Consider the following 15,078-nt stretch of genomic DNA (forward strand, 5'->3'; position numbering starts at 1 on the left):
GAGTTGTAGTTTTGCAAGATCTGGAGAGCAACAGTATAGAGATCATTGTGCAGTGGTCTCAAACTGTAGCTCTCCAGCTGTTGCAAAAACTACAAATCCCAGAATGCCTAACCAACTCTCTGGGCATGCTGGGAGTTGTAGTTTTTCAACATCTGGAGGGCTACAGTTTAGAGACCACTCTATAGTGGTCTCAGACTGTAGCCCTCCAGATGTTGCTAAGCAACTCACCGGCTTCCGTAGGATCCACGGAGCTGCGTCGCCGTCCTCTTCTTCTGTCGATCGTCGCCTGCTGCCGCCGTTGATCGTCGCCCGCTGCCATCGCCAATGGGTGAGTGGATCTTCGGCGCCGGTCCTGTGTCGTTTCCCCGTTCTGCCCCGCCTATTGTGGGTGGGCAGGACGGGGAAACCTAAAGTAAAGCCCCCCGCCCCCGATCTGCTATTGGTCATCGGGTCTTGATGACCAATAGCAGGGATAGAAGGGGTGGCACCCCTGCCACCTCCCTCCTATCGCTTCAGGGGGATCGTGGGTGTCATGGACACCCGCGATCCCCCTTCTATTCCGGGTCATCGGGTCACCATAGACCCTATTGGGCGCAAATCGCAAGTGTGAATTCACTTGCGATTTGCGCCGATCGCCGACATGGGGGGTCTGATGACCCCCCTGGGCATTTGCACGGGGTGCCTGCTGATCGATATCAGCAGGCACCCTGGTCCGGTCCCCGCCCGGCGCGCGGCAGGGACAGAAATTCCCACGGGCGTATGGATACGTCCTGGGTCCTTAAGTACCCGAAAGCCAGGGCATATCCATACGCCCTAGGTCCTTAAGGGGTTAAAGGGGTACTCTGGTGGAAAACTTTTTTATTTTTTTATTTATTTTTTATTTATTTTTTTTAACATCAACTGGTGCCAGAAAGTTAAACAGATTTTTAAATTCTATTAAAAATTCTTAATCCTTCCAGTACTTATTAGCTGTTGAATACTACAGAGGAAATTCTTTTCTTTTTGGAACATCATGCTCTCTGCTTACATCTCTGTCCATTTTAGGAACTGTCCAGAGCAGCATATGTTTGCTATGGGGATTTTCTCCTTTTCTCCTACTCTGGACAGTTCTTAAAATGGACAGAAGTGTCAGCAGAGAGCACTGTGCTTGTGATGTCAGCAGAGGAGAGCTGTGTTCCAAAAAGAAAATAATTTCCTCTGTAGTATTCAACAGCTAATAAGTACTAGAAGGATTAAGATTTTTTAATAAAAGTAATTTACAAATCTGTTTAACTTTCTTGCACCAGTTGATTTAAAAAAAAAAAAAAGTTTTCCACCGGAGTACCCCTTTAATAAATCAAACTGTCATAAAACACCTGAAGGGTAAGGTCACACTTAACGCATCCGCAGTGCATTTGACGCTGAGGAGGCGCTACTGACTGCCCCTGAAGTCAGACTCCTACTTTGTCCAAGTGTCCTGGTTTGTTTGCTCAATACGCTTAGTCTATAATATGCTGCTACAAGCAGACACAGACTGAGCTGTGAGTCACGCGAGCCATGCAGAACATACTAATAGACATTGCAGGCCTGGCAGAGGGAGCGACCGCCATGTCTGAGTACTCTGCGCATGAGCGCGACCATGCAGCTTAGTCTGTGTCTGCTTGTTGCGACATATTGCTGCTACTATCAGACAAACGACGTCCGGGCAAAGTAAGAGGCTGACTCTTAAGGGCGGTCAATAGCACATCTGTAGCGTCAAATATGCTGCGGATGCACTATGTTTGACCAATAAGATTATAGGTCAAATCACTTTAGCCTCACACCAATATTTATCTAAAAAAATGCATGCCTGTCATTTGCAAAAACATTTATATAATGGAGAGGGTCATAGTTTTGCAAAGCAACAACCCTCTGGTGCCAAAAAAACACAAGACCACATTTTCTATGTGTGGTCTAACAAGTTATTATTAATATATATGCCATGCACTAGCCAGAGTGTGGCAACTGTTGAAACACATGTATATAATGGAGAGAGGTGGCATCTACAAACCCAGAAAAGAAAGCAAACCTGTGACACATGCCCTACGTAACACAGGGGCGGATCCAGAGTCTAGTCTCGGGAGGGGCACTATTAGAGTATCATGCGCTGGTCGACACGCCCTCTCCCATAGACTTGCATTGAGGAGGTGTCATGTGACGTCACAAGGGGCGTGGCTATGACATCACAACCCCCACAGCCAGCACCCAGGGTTTGGAACAAAATGTTCAGAATGCTGGGGCAGTGGAGTACCCCTTTAAGTATGCAGCATAGTGCCCCCACACTAGGTAGGCCGCATAGTTCCCAGTTCCCCCACACTAGGAAGGCAGCATAGTTCCCCCCCATTAGGTTGTAGTTCCCCCACATTAGGTTGGCAGTATGTTCCCCCACATTAGGTAGTAGTCCCCCCCCATTAGGTTGGCAGTATAGTTCCCCCACATTAGGTTGCAGTTCCCCCACATTAGGTTGTAGTTTCCCCACATAAGGTTGGCAGTATAGTTCCCCCACATTAGGTTGGCAGTATAGTTCCCCCACATTAGGTTGTAGTCCCCCCCCCCCCAATTAGGTTATCAGTATAGTTCCACCACATTAGGTTGTAGTTCCCCCACATTTAGTTGGCAGTATAGTTCACCCACATTAGGTTGTAGTTCCTCCACATTAGGTTGGCAGTATAGTTGTGATGCCCGCAGTGTAATTTCCAGTATAATAATCAAATATACCAATTGTCACAGAATGGGAAAGTGCTAAAGAAGCTTTTACCATTTAAAACTACAGCTCCCAGTATGACCTAAGCAGTGGTGAGGGTATGCCAGGAGTTGTTGTTTCACCCATCATTACTGCAAAACTTACAAAGGACTACAGCTCTGATAGGACATAGTGAGGAGAATACACAAAGATATCAGTGACTGCAGGTGACAGCTTCGATGGTACATACCGCTGTGACTTTGTCAGCGAAATCTTCTCTGCAGGAAATGACACCCAGATAGCTCCTTAATTTGTCAGCAGATTCTGATCCTCTATATGAAAACAATAATTATTATAATACTGCTAAACACCGTATCCTCTGAATATCCCACACTGCACCCTCTGAATATAATACTACCACACACTGCGCTCTCTGAATATAATACTACCACACACTGCGCTCTCTGAATATAATACTACCACACACTGCGCTCTCTGAATATAATACTACCACACACTGCGCTCTCTGAATATAATACTACCACACACTGCGCACTCTGAATATAACACTACCACACACTGTACCATCTGAATATAATACTACCACACACCGCGCTCTCTGAATATAATACTATCACACACTGCACCCTCTGAATATAATACTATCACACACTGTACCCTCTGAATATAATACTACTACACACCGCACTCTCTGAATATAAAACTACCACACACTGCGCTCTCTGAATATAAACTACCACACACTGCGCTCTCTGAATATAATACTACCACACACTGCAACCTCTGAATATAATACTACCACACACTGCGCTCTCTGAATATAATACTACCACACACTGCGCTCTCTGAATATAATACTATCACACACTGTACCCTCTGAATATAATACTACCACACACCGCGCTCTCTGAATATAAAACTACCACACACTGCGCTCTCTGAGTATAAAACTACCACACACTGCGCTCTCTGAATATAATACTACCACATATTGTACCATCTGAATATAACCTTGCTGTGCAGTGCACCCTCTGAATACAATACCGTAATGTAATGTGGCCCATAAAAATCGTAACCCTCCTGAAATTTCTTTATAATATACACTAGGGATCGATCGATATCGTTTTTTTAGGGCCGATACCGATACCGATAATCGGTGCAGGTTAGGGCCGATAGCCGATAACTTATACCGATATTCCGGTATAAGTTATCGGCTATTTAACCCCCTGCGACACCGCTGCAGATCATTGATTTAACCCCTTAAGGACTCAGCCCATTTTGGCCTTAAGGACTCAGACAATTTAATTTTTACGTTTTCATTTTTTCCTCCTCGCCTTCTAAAAATCATAACTCTTTTATATTTTCATCCACAGACTAGTATGAGGGCTTGTTTTTTGCGCGACCAGTTGTCCTTTGTAATGACATCACTCATTATATCATAAAATGTATGGCGCAACCAAAAAACACTATTTTTGTGGGGAAATTAAAACGAAAAACGCAATTTTGCTAATTTTGGAAGGTTTCGTTTTCACGCCGTACAATTTATGGTAAAAATGACGCGTGTTCTTTATTCTGAGGGTCAATACGATTAAAATGATACCCATTATTATATACTTTTATATTATTGTTGCGCTTAAAAAAAATCACAAACTTTTTAACCAAATTAGTACGTTTATAATCCCTTTATTTTGATGACCTATAACTTTTTTATTTTTCCGTATAAGCGGCGGTATGGGGGCTCATTTTTTGCGCCATGATCTGTACTTTTTTTTGATACCACATTTGCATATAAAAAACTTTTAATAAATTTTTTATAATTTTTTTTTTAATAAAATGTATTAAAAAAGTAGGAATTTTGGACTTTTTTTATTTTTTTTCGTTCACGCCGTTCACCGTACGGGATCATTAACATTTTATTTTAATAGTTCGGACATTTACGCACGCGGCGATACCAAATATGTCTATAAAAAATGTTTTTTACGCTTTTTGGGGGTAAAATAGGAAAAAACGGACGTTTTACTTTTTTATTGGGGGAGGGGATTTTTCACTTTTTTTTTACTTTTACTTTTACATTTTTTTTAATTTTTTTTTACACTTGAATAGTCCCCATAGGGGACTATTCATAGCAATACCATGATTGCTAATACTGATCTGTTCTATGTATAGGACATAGAACAGATCAGTATTATCGGTCATCTCCTGCTCTGGTCTGCTCGATCACAGACCAGAGCAGGAGCCGCCGGGAGCCGCACGGAGGAAGGTGAGGAGACCTCCGTGCGGCGTTATGAATGATCGGATCCCCGCAGCAGCGCTGCGGGCGATCCGATCGTTCATTTTAATCGCGAACTGCCGCAGATGCCGGGATCTGTATTGATCCCGGCACCTGAGGGGTTAATGGCGGACGCCCGCGAGATCGCGGGAGTCGGCCATTGCCGGCGGGTCCCTGGCTGCGATCAGCAGCCGGGATCAGCCGCGCATGACACGGGCATCGCTCCGATGCCCGCGGTTATGCTTAGGACGTAAATGTACGTCCTGGTGCGTTAAGTACCACCTCACCAGGACGTACATTTACGTCCTGCGTCCTTAAGGGGTTAAAGCGGGCGCTTTAAATCAATGATCTGCAGTGGCTTTTGCGGGGCCATAGGCCGCCGCCGCCACCACCCGCTTCTCTCCCCTACCTGTCAGGGTGGTCCGGGCCATCCATCCATCGTTCATGTAGTGTCCGGGGGCGTTCCGGGTGGAGGGTGGTCCGGTCCGGGCTGTCCTTCTTCTCCGGCGGTCATCTTCTCCACTCCGGGCAAGCTCCGGCCTAGTACACTGCATAGACGCCGCTGCGCAGTGGCGCCCGTGCGCAGCGACGCACCTGACGTCACGGCGTAGCGGCATCTATGCAACGTACTAGGCCGGAGCCTGCCCGGAGTGGAGAAGAAGACCGTGGGAGAAGAAGGACAGCCCGGACCGGACCACCCTCCACCCAGAACGCCCCCGGACACTACAGGAAGGAAGGATGGCCTGGACTACCCCAATTACGGGTAAGTTTAATTTTTTTATTGACTCGGAGGGTGGGGGAGGGGCCCGACCGGTATAGCGGTATGGGAAAAAATCCATACCGGTATACCGCCTAGCATCACGGTGGGGGGTGCGACGCGGTGCGTTGGGTCGGGGGTGCAGTGCGGCGGGTCGAGGGGGTGGCGGTCGCGGTGCGGGGGGTGGGGCATTATCGGCTTATCGGCAAGATAATTGCCGATACCGATGATTCCCAAAATCGTGATTATCGGCCGATAATATCGGCCATACCGATAATCGGTCGATCCCTAATATACACCATACCTCTAAAATACAAAACATTCTGTGCCTTCACATATAGTAATAATGCCCCATCCTGTGCCCCCACATTGAATAATTATGACCCTTCCTGCACCCCCAACATAATAATAATGTCTGTCCTGTTGTTCCCCCACATAATAAAAATGCCCTCTGTCCTGTGCACCTAACATATAATGCCCCCTATGCTGTGCCATTCACATATACTGCCCCCTGTGCTGTGCCCCTTACATATAAGGCCCCAATCATGCTCCCCTAACATTTAATGCCCCCTGTGCTGTGTCCCTCAAAAAATGCTCTCATCATGTGCCCCTCACATATAATGCCCCCTGTGCTATGTCCCTTACATATAATGCCCCTGTCATGCTCCCCTAACATTTAATGCCCCCTGTGCTGTGTCCCTCATATAATGCTCCCATCATGTGCCCCTCACATATACTGCCCTCTGTCCTGTGCCCCTAACATATAATGCCCCCTGTGACATGCCCCTCACATATAATGCCCCCTGTCCTGCCCCACAGGGGGCATCATATGTGAGGGGCACATGACAGGAGCATTATATCTGAAGGGCACATGATGATGATGGGGGCATTATATGTAAGGGGCACAGCACAGGGGGCATTATATGTGAGTGGCACATGACAGGGGACACCCTGTCATGTGCTCTTCACTATAATGCCCCCCTGTCATGGGCTCCTCAGTTTAAATGTTTCCTTTTTTGTGCCCCCTAAGTTTTTACATTGCTCCCTGAACCCAATGCCATACAGTTAAAACAAACTTACTTATGTTATGTTCCCCCGCTGAGCAGCTCTCTTCTTCTGGCGTGCACAGTGCAGTGTGCCGACAGGTCAGCAGTGAGCCGCGGTGACAGGATCTTCAGGCGCCGGCGCGATAATATGACGTCATTGCGCCAGCCTGCTGTTGATCGGCGATCACGTCCTAGCGGCGACTCGCGAGCAAGGTAAACAAAGGAGTGAATGGTGGAGCGGGAGCTGTCATCTCCCGCTCCACCATGCTAAAAATCGGGAGTGAGGGAGGCAACAATTGCCCCGTTGCCCCCCCCCCCCCTGGATCCGCCACTGAGGTAACAAGTGTTAGGTTGTCTTCAGCCATGTCCAGCTGTGTGTGTCTTAAAGGGTTACAAACTGTGTGTGTCTTAAAGGGTTACTCCAATGGAAAACATTTTTTTTTTTTATATAAACTGGTGCCAGAACGTTAAACAGGTTTTAACCGAGAATCACCCGAACGGTAGCACTGCTAATCCTAATTAGGCAGGGCAAATAAGAGTCCAAGGCCAGGTGAGGGTTAATGGTAGCTTTACTGAGGTAGACAGATGGTACAGTCTTTACAGCTAGGCCAGAGAGATAACCGGTAACACAGGGGACATCGCAGCTTGCTGGGACTTGCAGTGACTTTGACAGACTTTAGGACAGCCACATAGACTATAATAGACTTGACTTGACTGAAGATAGTGACAGCAGACAGAGATGACTTGACTTACTGACTTGTGGCTGTAATTTAGGTTTGAGGCCTCCAGATGTTCTGGACGCTGGCTCTGAGATGTCTGAACTGGACTTGACCTCTACTGATCTGGACAGTTCCTGACATTGACCACAGTGCTCTCTGGTGACACCTCTGTCCGACTGAAAAGAAATTAAAAAAGAAAAGAACTTCTTCTGTGCCATACAGCAGCTAATAAGTACTGGAAGTGTTAAGATTTTTAAATAGAAGTAAGTTACAAATCTGTTTAACTTTCTGGCAACAAAAAATAGTTTTTCACCGACGTGCCCCTTTAGGAATAGAAAAACAGAGCCGTCCCCATGTTGTGTGTGGTATTGCAAGTCGGCTCTTTTCACTTCAGTGGCATAGCATTGATCAATGTATGCAATCTTCACATGGGGACTAAACAAAAAAAAATAGTGTGAAAAAAAAATCACCTCCTTTTCCCATTTTTTTTTAAATAAAATAATGTAATAAAAAATAAAAATAAGCATATGTGGTACCGCCACGGGCATAAATGTCCGAACTATTAAAATATAAGGTTAGTTAAACTGCACGGTCGATGGCATATACGTTAAAAAAAATACCAAAGTCCAAAATTGCTAATTTTAGGTCACTTCATATACCATAAAATAATTATAAAAAGCAATCAAAAAGTCCCAAAAAATGGTACCAATAAAAACTGCAGATCACAGCGCTAAAAATGAGCCCTCATATAGCCCCTCATAATGTTATAGGGGACAGAAAATGACAATTTTAAGCGTACTTATTTTGGTGCATGTAGTTATAACTATTTTAAAGTAGTAAAATAAAATAAAACCTACATAAATTGGGTATCTTTGTAACCGTATAGACCTACAGAATAAAGATAAGGGGCCTATATATATATATATATATATATATATATATATATATATATATATATAGAATTGTTTTGCCGTAGATTTTGTTATAAAATTATTGATGTCATTACAAAGTGACACAAAAAACAAGCCCTCGTTTGGGTCTGTAGGTGCAAAATTCTAAGCGTTTTGCTTTTACCTCCCCTTCTAAAAAGCATGAGTGCAAAAACAAAAATATGCCTGGTCCTTAAGGTCAAAATGGGCTTCGTCTTTAACCCCCGGGTCCGCTCCCTTTCTATAATGTGGGGCCACGGCATGGCCTCTAACAACGGCCGGGACCCATGGCTAATAACATTGATCTCTATGGGAGAACGACGCTGTTTCCGCCTGAAAGAAAGAACATGTTCTTTCTTCAAGTGGAACATATTTCCCCGTCAGAATTCTGCTTGAGGAAATTCCTCAGTGTGAACTGAGGGGCAGAAATTCTGTACAACTCTATGGGGTTTTCACTGCTGAATGATTTGGAGAGGAAAAAGCGAGCAGAATTATTAGTGGAAATTCCTCTCCAATTCCTCAGTGTGAACATACCCATAAGAGGATAATTGCTAATGATATCCTGTAAGTCGGGATACATTTTCAGGATATCCCAATGTTGTGTGATGATGCGGCGTATAGGGCCAGCTTGCTTATCAAAGGTACCTATTATTCTAGCCAGCTGAGGCTTGTCTACATCATGCACTGGGCGGTTGAGCCTGGTTTCTATATATTCTAGACCGAGCTTTTATCATACAATTTCCCCTTAATACATCACTTAGTTCTTAAAGGGTAGCTCAAACCATCCTTTTTATTTATTTTTTTTCTATCCCTGCCTATTACCCATCTATCCCTGACCCCCTCCCTGCTTTTAATTTTTACTATGTTGAAAATGACTTTTTGTCTGCCTGGTAGTGTGCTCACTACCAGGCAGACTTCCCCAGCAGGCAACACGTCACTAATGCCTGCTTGGGAGGACGACTTCCGCCCTTAGTTCATCTATATAAAGTGCCTCCAGCTGTTTCACCACTACAACTCCCAGCTTTCCCTGACATCTATTGGCTGTCAGGACAAGCTGGGAGTAGTAGTGTTGAAACAGCTGGAGGCACCCTGTGCAGAAAACAATTAGGGCCATGGGCGCGGCGCTACCCCATTTCCTCCGTCTGTTCCCCGATTTCCCCCCATGTTAAAATGCCGAACCCCGTTCTCCCCCAACCCCCGATCCCCGCTCTCCCCTAAAACAGGTTAAAATAACTTTTTATATTTTATCTATATATATATAAAACTCAATGTGTGTGTGTATGTATGTATGTATGTATGTGTGTATGTTCCAGCATCACGTCCAAACGGCTAAAGATATTAACATGAAACTTGGCACACATGTTACTTATATGTCAACAACAAACATAGGATAGGTGATTTAACCTTTACTCACCCCCATTTGCCAGGGGCAGGGTTTATGTTTAAAGTCCCATGCAAGTCAATGGGAAATATATGTTCCTGCATAACTTCCAAACAGCTTGAGATATTTCCATAATACTTGGTCACATGTTACTTATATGTCCACTTAAAATATAGGATAGTTAATTTGACCCTTAACTACCCCCATTTGTGAGGGTCGGGGTTTTTGTTTAAAGTCCCATGCAAATCAATGGGAAATGTATGTTCCCACATAACCGTACGCTGGAGATATTCTGTACGGCTGGATTTCAATACCTGGTACACATATTACGGGTCGGGATAGGAGGACAGGATAGGAGGACCGGTATCGGAGGACCGGGATAGGAGGTCGGGATAGGAGGTCTAAATAGGAGGTCGGGATAGGAGGACGATATAGGAGGTTGAGATAGGAGGACGGGATAGCAGGTAGAAATAGCAGGTCGAGATAGAAGGTCAGGATAGGAGGTCGGAATAGTGGTGTCATCAGGGTGTGATGTGAGGTGTAAGGGGCAGATGGTGTTGCCCAGGGGTAGATGGTATTAACCCCTTTATGTTCATGATGCCAGAGCGTGGTTTGCCTATGTAACCACCCAAAGGTAGTACCGCTAGTCCTAGGTTAGACAGGGGCAAATAATATTCCAAGGCCAGGTTAAGGTTAATGGTAGCTTTTACTGAGGTAGACAGATGATACAGTCTATACAGTTCGGCCAGGATCCCAATGAGGGGACCAGTAACACAGGGGACCTCACAGCTTGCTGGGACTTGCAGTGACTTGAGAGACTATAGGTGCAGGCCACACTGACTACAATTGGCTTGACTTGACTAAAGATGATGACAGCAGATAAAGATGACTGGACTTACTGACTTGTGGCTACAATTTAGGTTGAGGCCTCCAGATGTGCTGTACACTGACCCTGAGACATCTGGACTGAAATTGACCTCAGCAGTAAGTAAAACTCAAGAGGTATTGTAGTACCTCCCCCTCTAATAAAGGGGGGCTGAGCAAGGAGCCCATAGGCCAACTGTGGGTCACCTGATGGTCTCTGGGTAACAAACATGTGACAAACATTATCATGTGACCCACTTCAAAGGTCCTTTGCACCTAATATACAACCTATTCACATTATGGGGGAACACTGCAGGAAAGCCTGACAGGACTTTAAGAACATATCCCGTACTGGGACAACACAAGTCTCACCTGCACTAACCTGTTGGTACAGACAGGTAGTGCAGGAGACACTGATGGCAACAGTACTTACATCGTCCCGTTCCGTGCAGTCGTTCTTCGGTAATCTTCTCCGGTATCTTCAGCTCCGGGCCTGGCATGGGCGGAGCTTAAGGACGTCACCGCTGCTGTTCTTTAGCAGCGGGACCCAGCAGAGAACAGCAGCGGTGACGTCACTAAGCCCCACCCATTCTCCAAGCCGGGCCCGGACCTGAAGATACCGGAGAAGATTACCGAAGAACATCTGCACGGAACGGGACAAGGTAAGTGCCGTTGTCATCAGTGTCACCTGCACTACCTATTTGTACCGACAGGTTAGTGCAGGTGACACTGATGACAAATTTCCTTTAACCACGAATCTAGGAAATTGTATGCAGGTGGGAAATTTTTATTCATGGTCAGTATTTTAATCCCTGATGATTGGAGCTTCCTGTGAATGTGAAGGGAAGAAAAGTAAGATGCTCCAAGCAGTAGGAAAGCATGGTTAAAATTTAAGGAGACACAATTCCTGTAAAAAAATGTTTTACTATGGTCTTACGTTGAATACTATACTATTAGAAAAGTTTTCTGCTGTTTATGCAGGTGGATTAAATTTGAAGAGAAAACTGAAGATGGAGGAGAAAGATGGAGTAAACCGCATGTAACCACACTTACCTTGCATAGTTTATTTGAGTTAAGAACATGTTTTGAAAGAGGGATTATTTTGCTGGATGCAGAAAATAGCACATTCAAAGAAATTGTGGGTAAGTAACAGAAAAGGTGTACGACATGAGTTTAAGGACCAAGCCCATTATAACCTTAAAGGGGTACTCTGGTGGAAAACTTTTTTTTTTTTTAAATCAACTGGTTACAGAAAGTTTAAACAGATTTGTAAATTACTTCTATTAAATCAGGGTGCCTACAGCTGTTGCATTAGTTGCAGATTGATCTCTCTCCCACCAAGCGATCGCTCCACCCATTGAAGCAGACAGGCTCCCTGTCATCAGCTGACTAGTCAGGTCTCGGCCGCATTGCAACCTGGGAAAAATCTGATTTTTGAACAGTCATTTAGTTTGCTGTTAAAAATAAATATTGGGGTGTAAATCACAAGAAGAATTGTGAGAAAACAGTCACACACAGGTACAGACACTATATTATAAACTACACTAACTTTACAGCCCCTGCAGCTTAGTGAAATAAAAATAATTCTGGGAATACCCCTTTAATAACTCTGGGATGCTTTAACTTATGAATTTGATTCCGAGATTGTTTTTTCGGGACATATTCTACTTGAACATTTTTGTCGATACTTGCATCATTTCTTGGTGAAAAATTCAAAAATTTCATGACAAATTAGAAAATTTTTCATTTTTCTAAGGCTGCATTCACATCACGATTTCAGCCTACGGCTGCCGGATCTGGCTGGGGGACAGGAAAACCGGGCGCTCCTGTATCCCTGCCGGCATCGGTGCTGAAACCCATTCACTTTAATGAGCCAACCGGAGTCAAACAGTGACTCCGGTCGGCTCATTTTTGCCCCGTGTCCGGTTTTGTGATCAGTCCGCTCACAAAACCAGATATGGGGCAAAAATCAGCTGACCGAAGTCACTGTTTGATTCCGTTTGGCTCATTCAAATGAATGAGAAGGGGGCCGAGTCCGGCTAAGGTATGGAAGCGCCAGGTTTTCCTATCCCGCAGCCGTAGGCTGCAATCGTGATATGAATGCAGCCTAACTTTGAAGCTCTCTGCTTGTAAGGAAAATAAACATACCAAATAAATGATATATTGATTCACATATACAATATGTCTACTTTATGTTTGCATCATAAAGTTCATATGTTTTTACTTTTGGAAAACATTAGAGGGCAGCAACAGTTCAGCAGCAATTTTCCAATTTTTCACAACATTTTCTAAAAGTTCAGTTTTGAAGTGGAATTGAGGGGCCTTCATATTAGAAATACCCCATTATAAAAACTGCACCCCTCAAAGTATACAAACTGACATTCAGAAAGTTTGTTAACCCTTTAGGTGTTTCACAGGAATAGCAGTAAAGTGAAGGAGAAAATTCAAAATCTCAATTTTTTACACTAACATGTTATTGGAGACCCAACTTTTGAATTTTTACAAGAAGTAAAAGGAGAAAATACCCCCCAAAATGTATAACCCAATTTCTCTCCAGTAAAGAATTACCTCATATGTGAATGTAAAGTGCTCTGTGGGAGCACTAGAGGGCTCAGAAGCGAAGGAGCGACAATGGGATTTTGGAGAGTGAATTTAGCGGAAATGGTTTTTGGGGGCATAACAGCCCCTATAGGAAGCCCCTATGGTGCCATAACAGCAAGAAAAAAAAAAACACATTGCATACTATTTTGGAAACTACACCCCTCATGGCACTTAACAAGGGGTACAGTGAGCCTTAACAGGTGTTTGACGACTTTTTGGTAAAGTCAGATGTGTAAATGATTTTTATTTTTTTTTCACTAAAATGCATTCCCCCCCCCAAATTTACAATTTTTACGTGAGTTTATAGGAGAAAATGCCCCCCAGAATTTGTAACCCTTTTCTTCTGAGTATGGAAATATCCCATGTGTGGGTGTAAAGTGCTCTGCGGGTGAACTACAATGCTCAGAAGAGGAGGAACGCCATTTGGCTTTTGGAGAGAGAATTTGTTTGGAATGGAAATCAGAGGCCATGTGCGTTTAAAAAGCCCTCATGCTACCAGAACAGTGAAACCCCCACATGTGACCCTATTTAGTAAACGACACCCCTCACGGAATGTAATAAGGGGTGCAGTGAGCATTTACACCCCACTGGCATTTGACAGACTTTTGGAACATTGGGCTGTGCAAATGAAAAATAACATTTTTCATTTTCATGGACCACTGTTAATAAAATCTGTCAGACACCAGTTGGGTGTAAATGCTCACTGCACCCCTTATTATATCCCTTGAAGGGTGTAGTTTTTCAAAATGAGGTCACATGTGGGAGGGGGGGGGTCCACTGTTCTGGCATCATGGGGGCTTTGTAAACGCACATGTCCTTCATATCCAGCCAAATTCTCTCTCCAAAATCCCGATGGCGCTCCTTCTCCTCTGAGCCCTGTAGTAGCCCGCAGAGCACTTTACATCCACACATGGGGAATTTATATACTCAGAAGAAATGGTGTTAACTTTAACGAAAATTCTTCAAACATCTGTGGGGTGTTAAGGTTCACTATACCCCCTTGTTACGTTCTGTGAGGGGTGTAGTTTCCAAAATGGGGACACGTGTTTTTTTTTTTTTTTTTTTTTTTGCGTTTGTCAGAACCGTTGTAACAATCAGCCACCCCTGTGCAAATCACCTCAAATGTGCCACTCCCACTCCTGAACCTTGTGTGCCCGCAGAGGATTTTACGTCTACATATGGGGTATTTCCGTACTCAGGAGAAATTGTGTTATAAATTTTGGGGGTCTTTTTTTTCCTTTTACCTCTTGTGAAAATGAAAAGTATGGGGCAACACCAGCATGTTAGTAGGAAACTGTGTAGGGGTATATGCATATGTAGTGTTTTACCCTTTATTTTGTGTAGTGTAGTGTTTTTAGGGTACATTTACGCAGGTGGGGGTTTACAGCGAGTTTTCAGCTGGGAGTTTGAGCCGTAGCGGAAAATTTGCTGCAACTCACTGTAAACCCGCCCATGTGTATGTACCCTGTACATTCACAGGGGGGGGCAAACCTCCAGCTGTTGCAAAACTACAACTCCCAGCATGCCCTTTGGCTGTCCGTGCATGCTGGGGGTTGTAGTTATGGTACAGCTGGAGGCACACTGGTTGCAAAACACTTAGGCTGGCATTTATCATTGTAGGTGTAAGTGAAGCATTTTTCTACACCTTTTTTTTTGTGTGCTGGTAATTTATTAAATGATCTCAGAGCATTTGAAACATTTTGTGGAGGTCACATTTTCAGAAATTTCTCTCTTCACAGACACCAAAAAGCTAAGCTAAGTCTGGGCTGGTGTATTTTTAGAGACTTTTC

General features: G+C 44.3%; 1 protein-coding gene across 1 annotated transcript in view; it reads left to right on the forward strand.

Moving 5' to 3' along the window:
• The window catches only part of SLC4A9 (solute carrier family 4 member 9), a 167,348-nt gene that overhangs the window by 28,505 nt on the left and 123,765 nt on the right, over window positions 1-15,078 (forward strand). Inside the window, exon 4 of the mRNA XM_056569903.1 lies at window positions 11,669-11,829. Within this exon, the coding sequence (XP_056425878.1) occupies window positions 11,669-11,829 (161 nt within the window). The remainder of the gene's footprint in view (window positions 1-11,668; window positions 11,830-15,078) is intronic.

Source organism: Hyla sarda, chromosome 4 (assembly GCF_029499605.1).
Source record: "Hyla sarda isolate aHylSar1 chromosome 4, aHylSar1.hap1, whole genome shotgun sequence".
Classification (NCBI taxonomy): Eukaryota; Metazoa; Chordata; class Amphibia; order Anura; family Hylidae; genus Hyla; species Hyla sarda.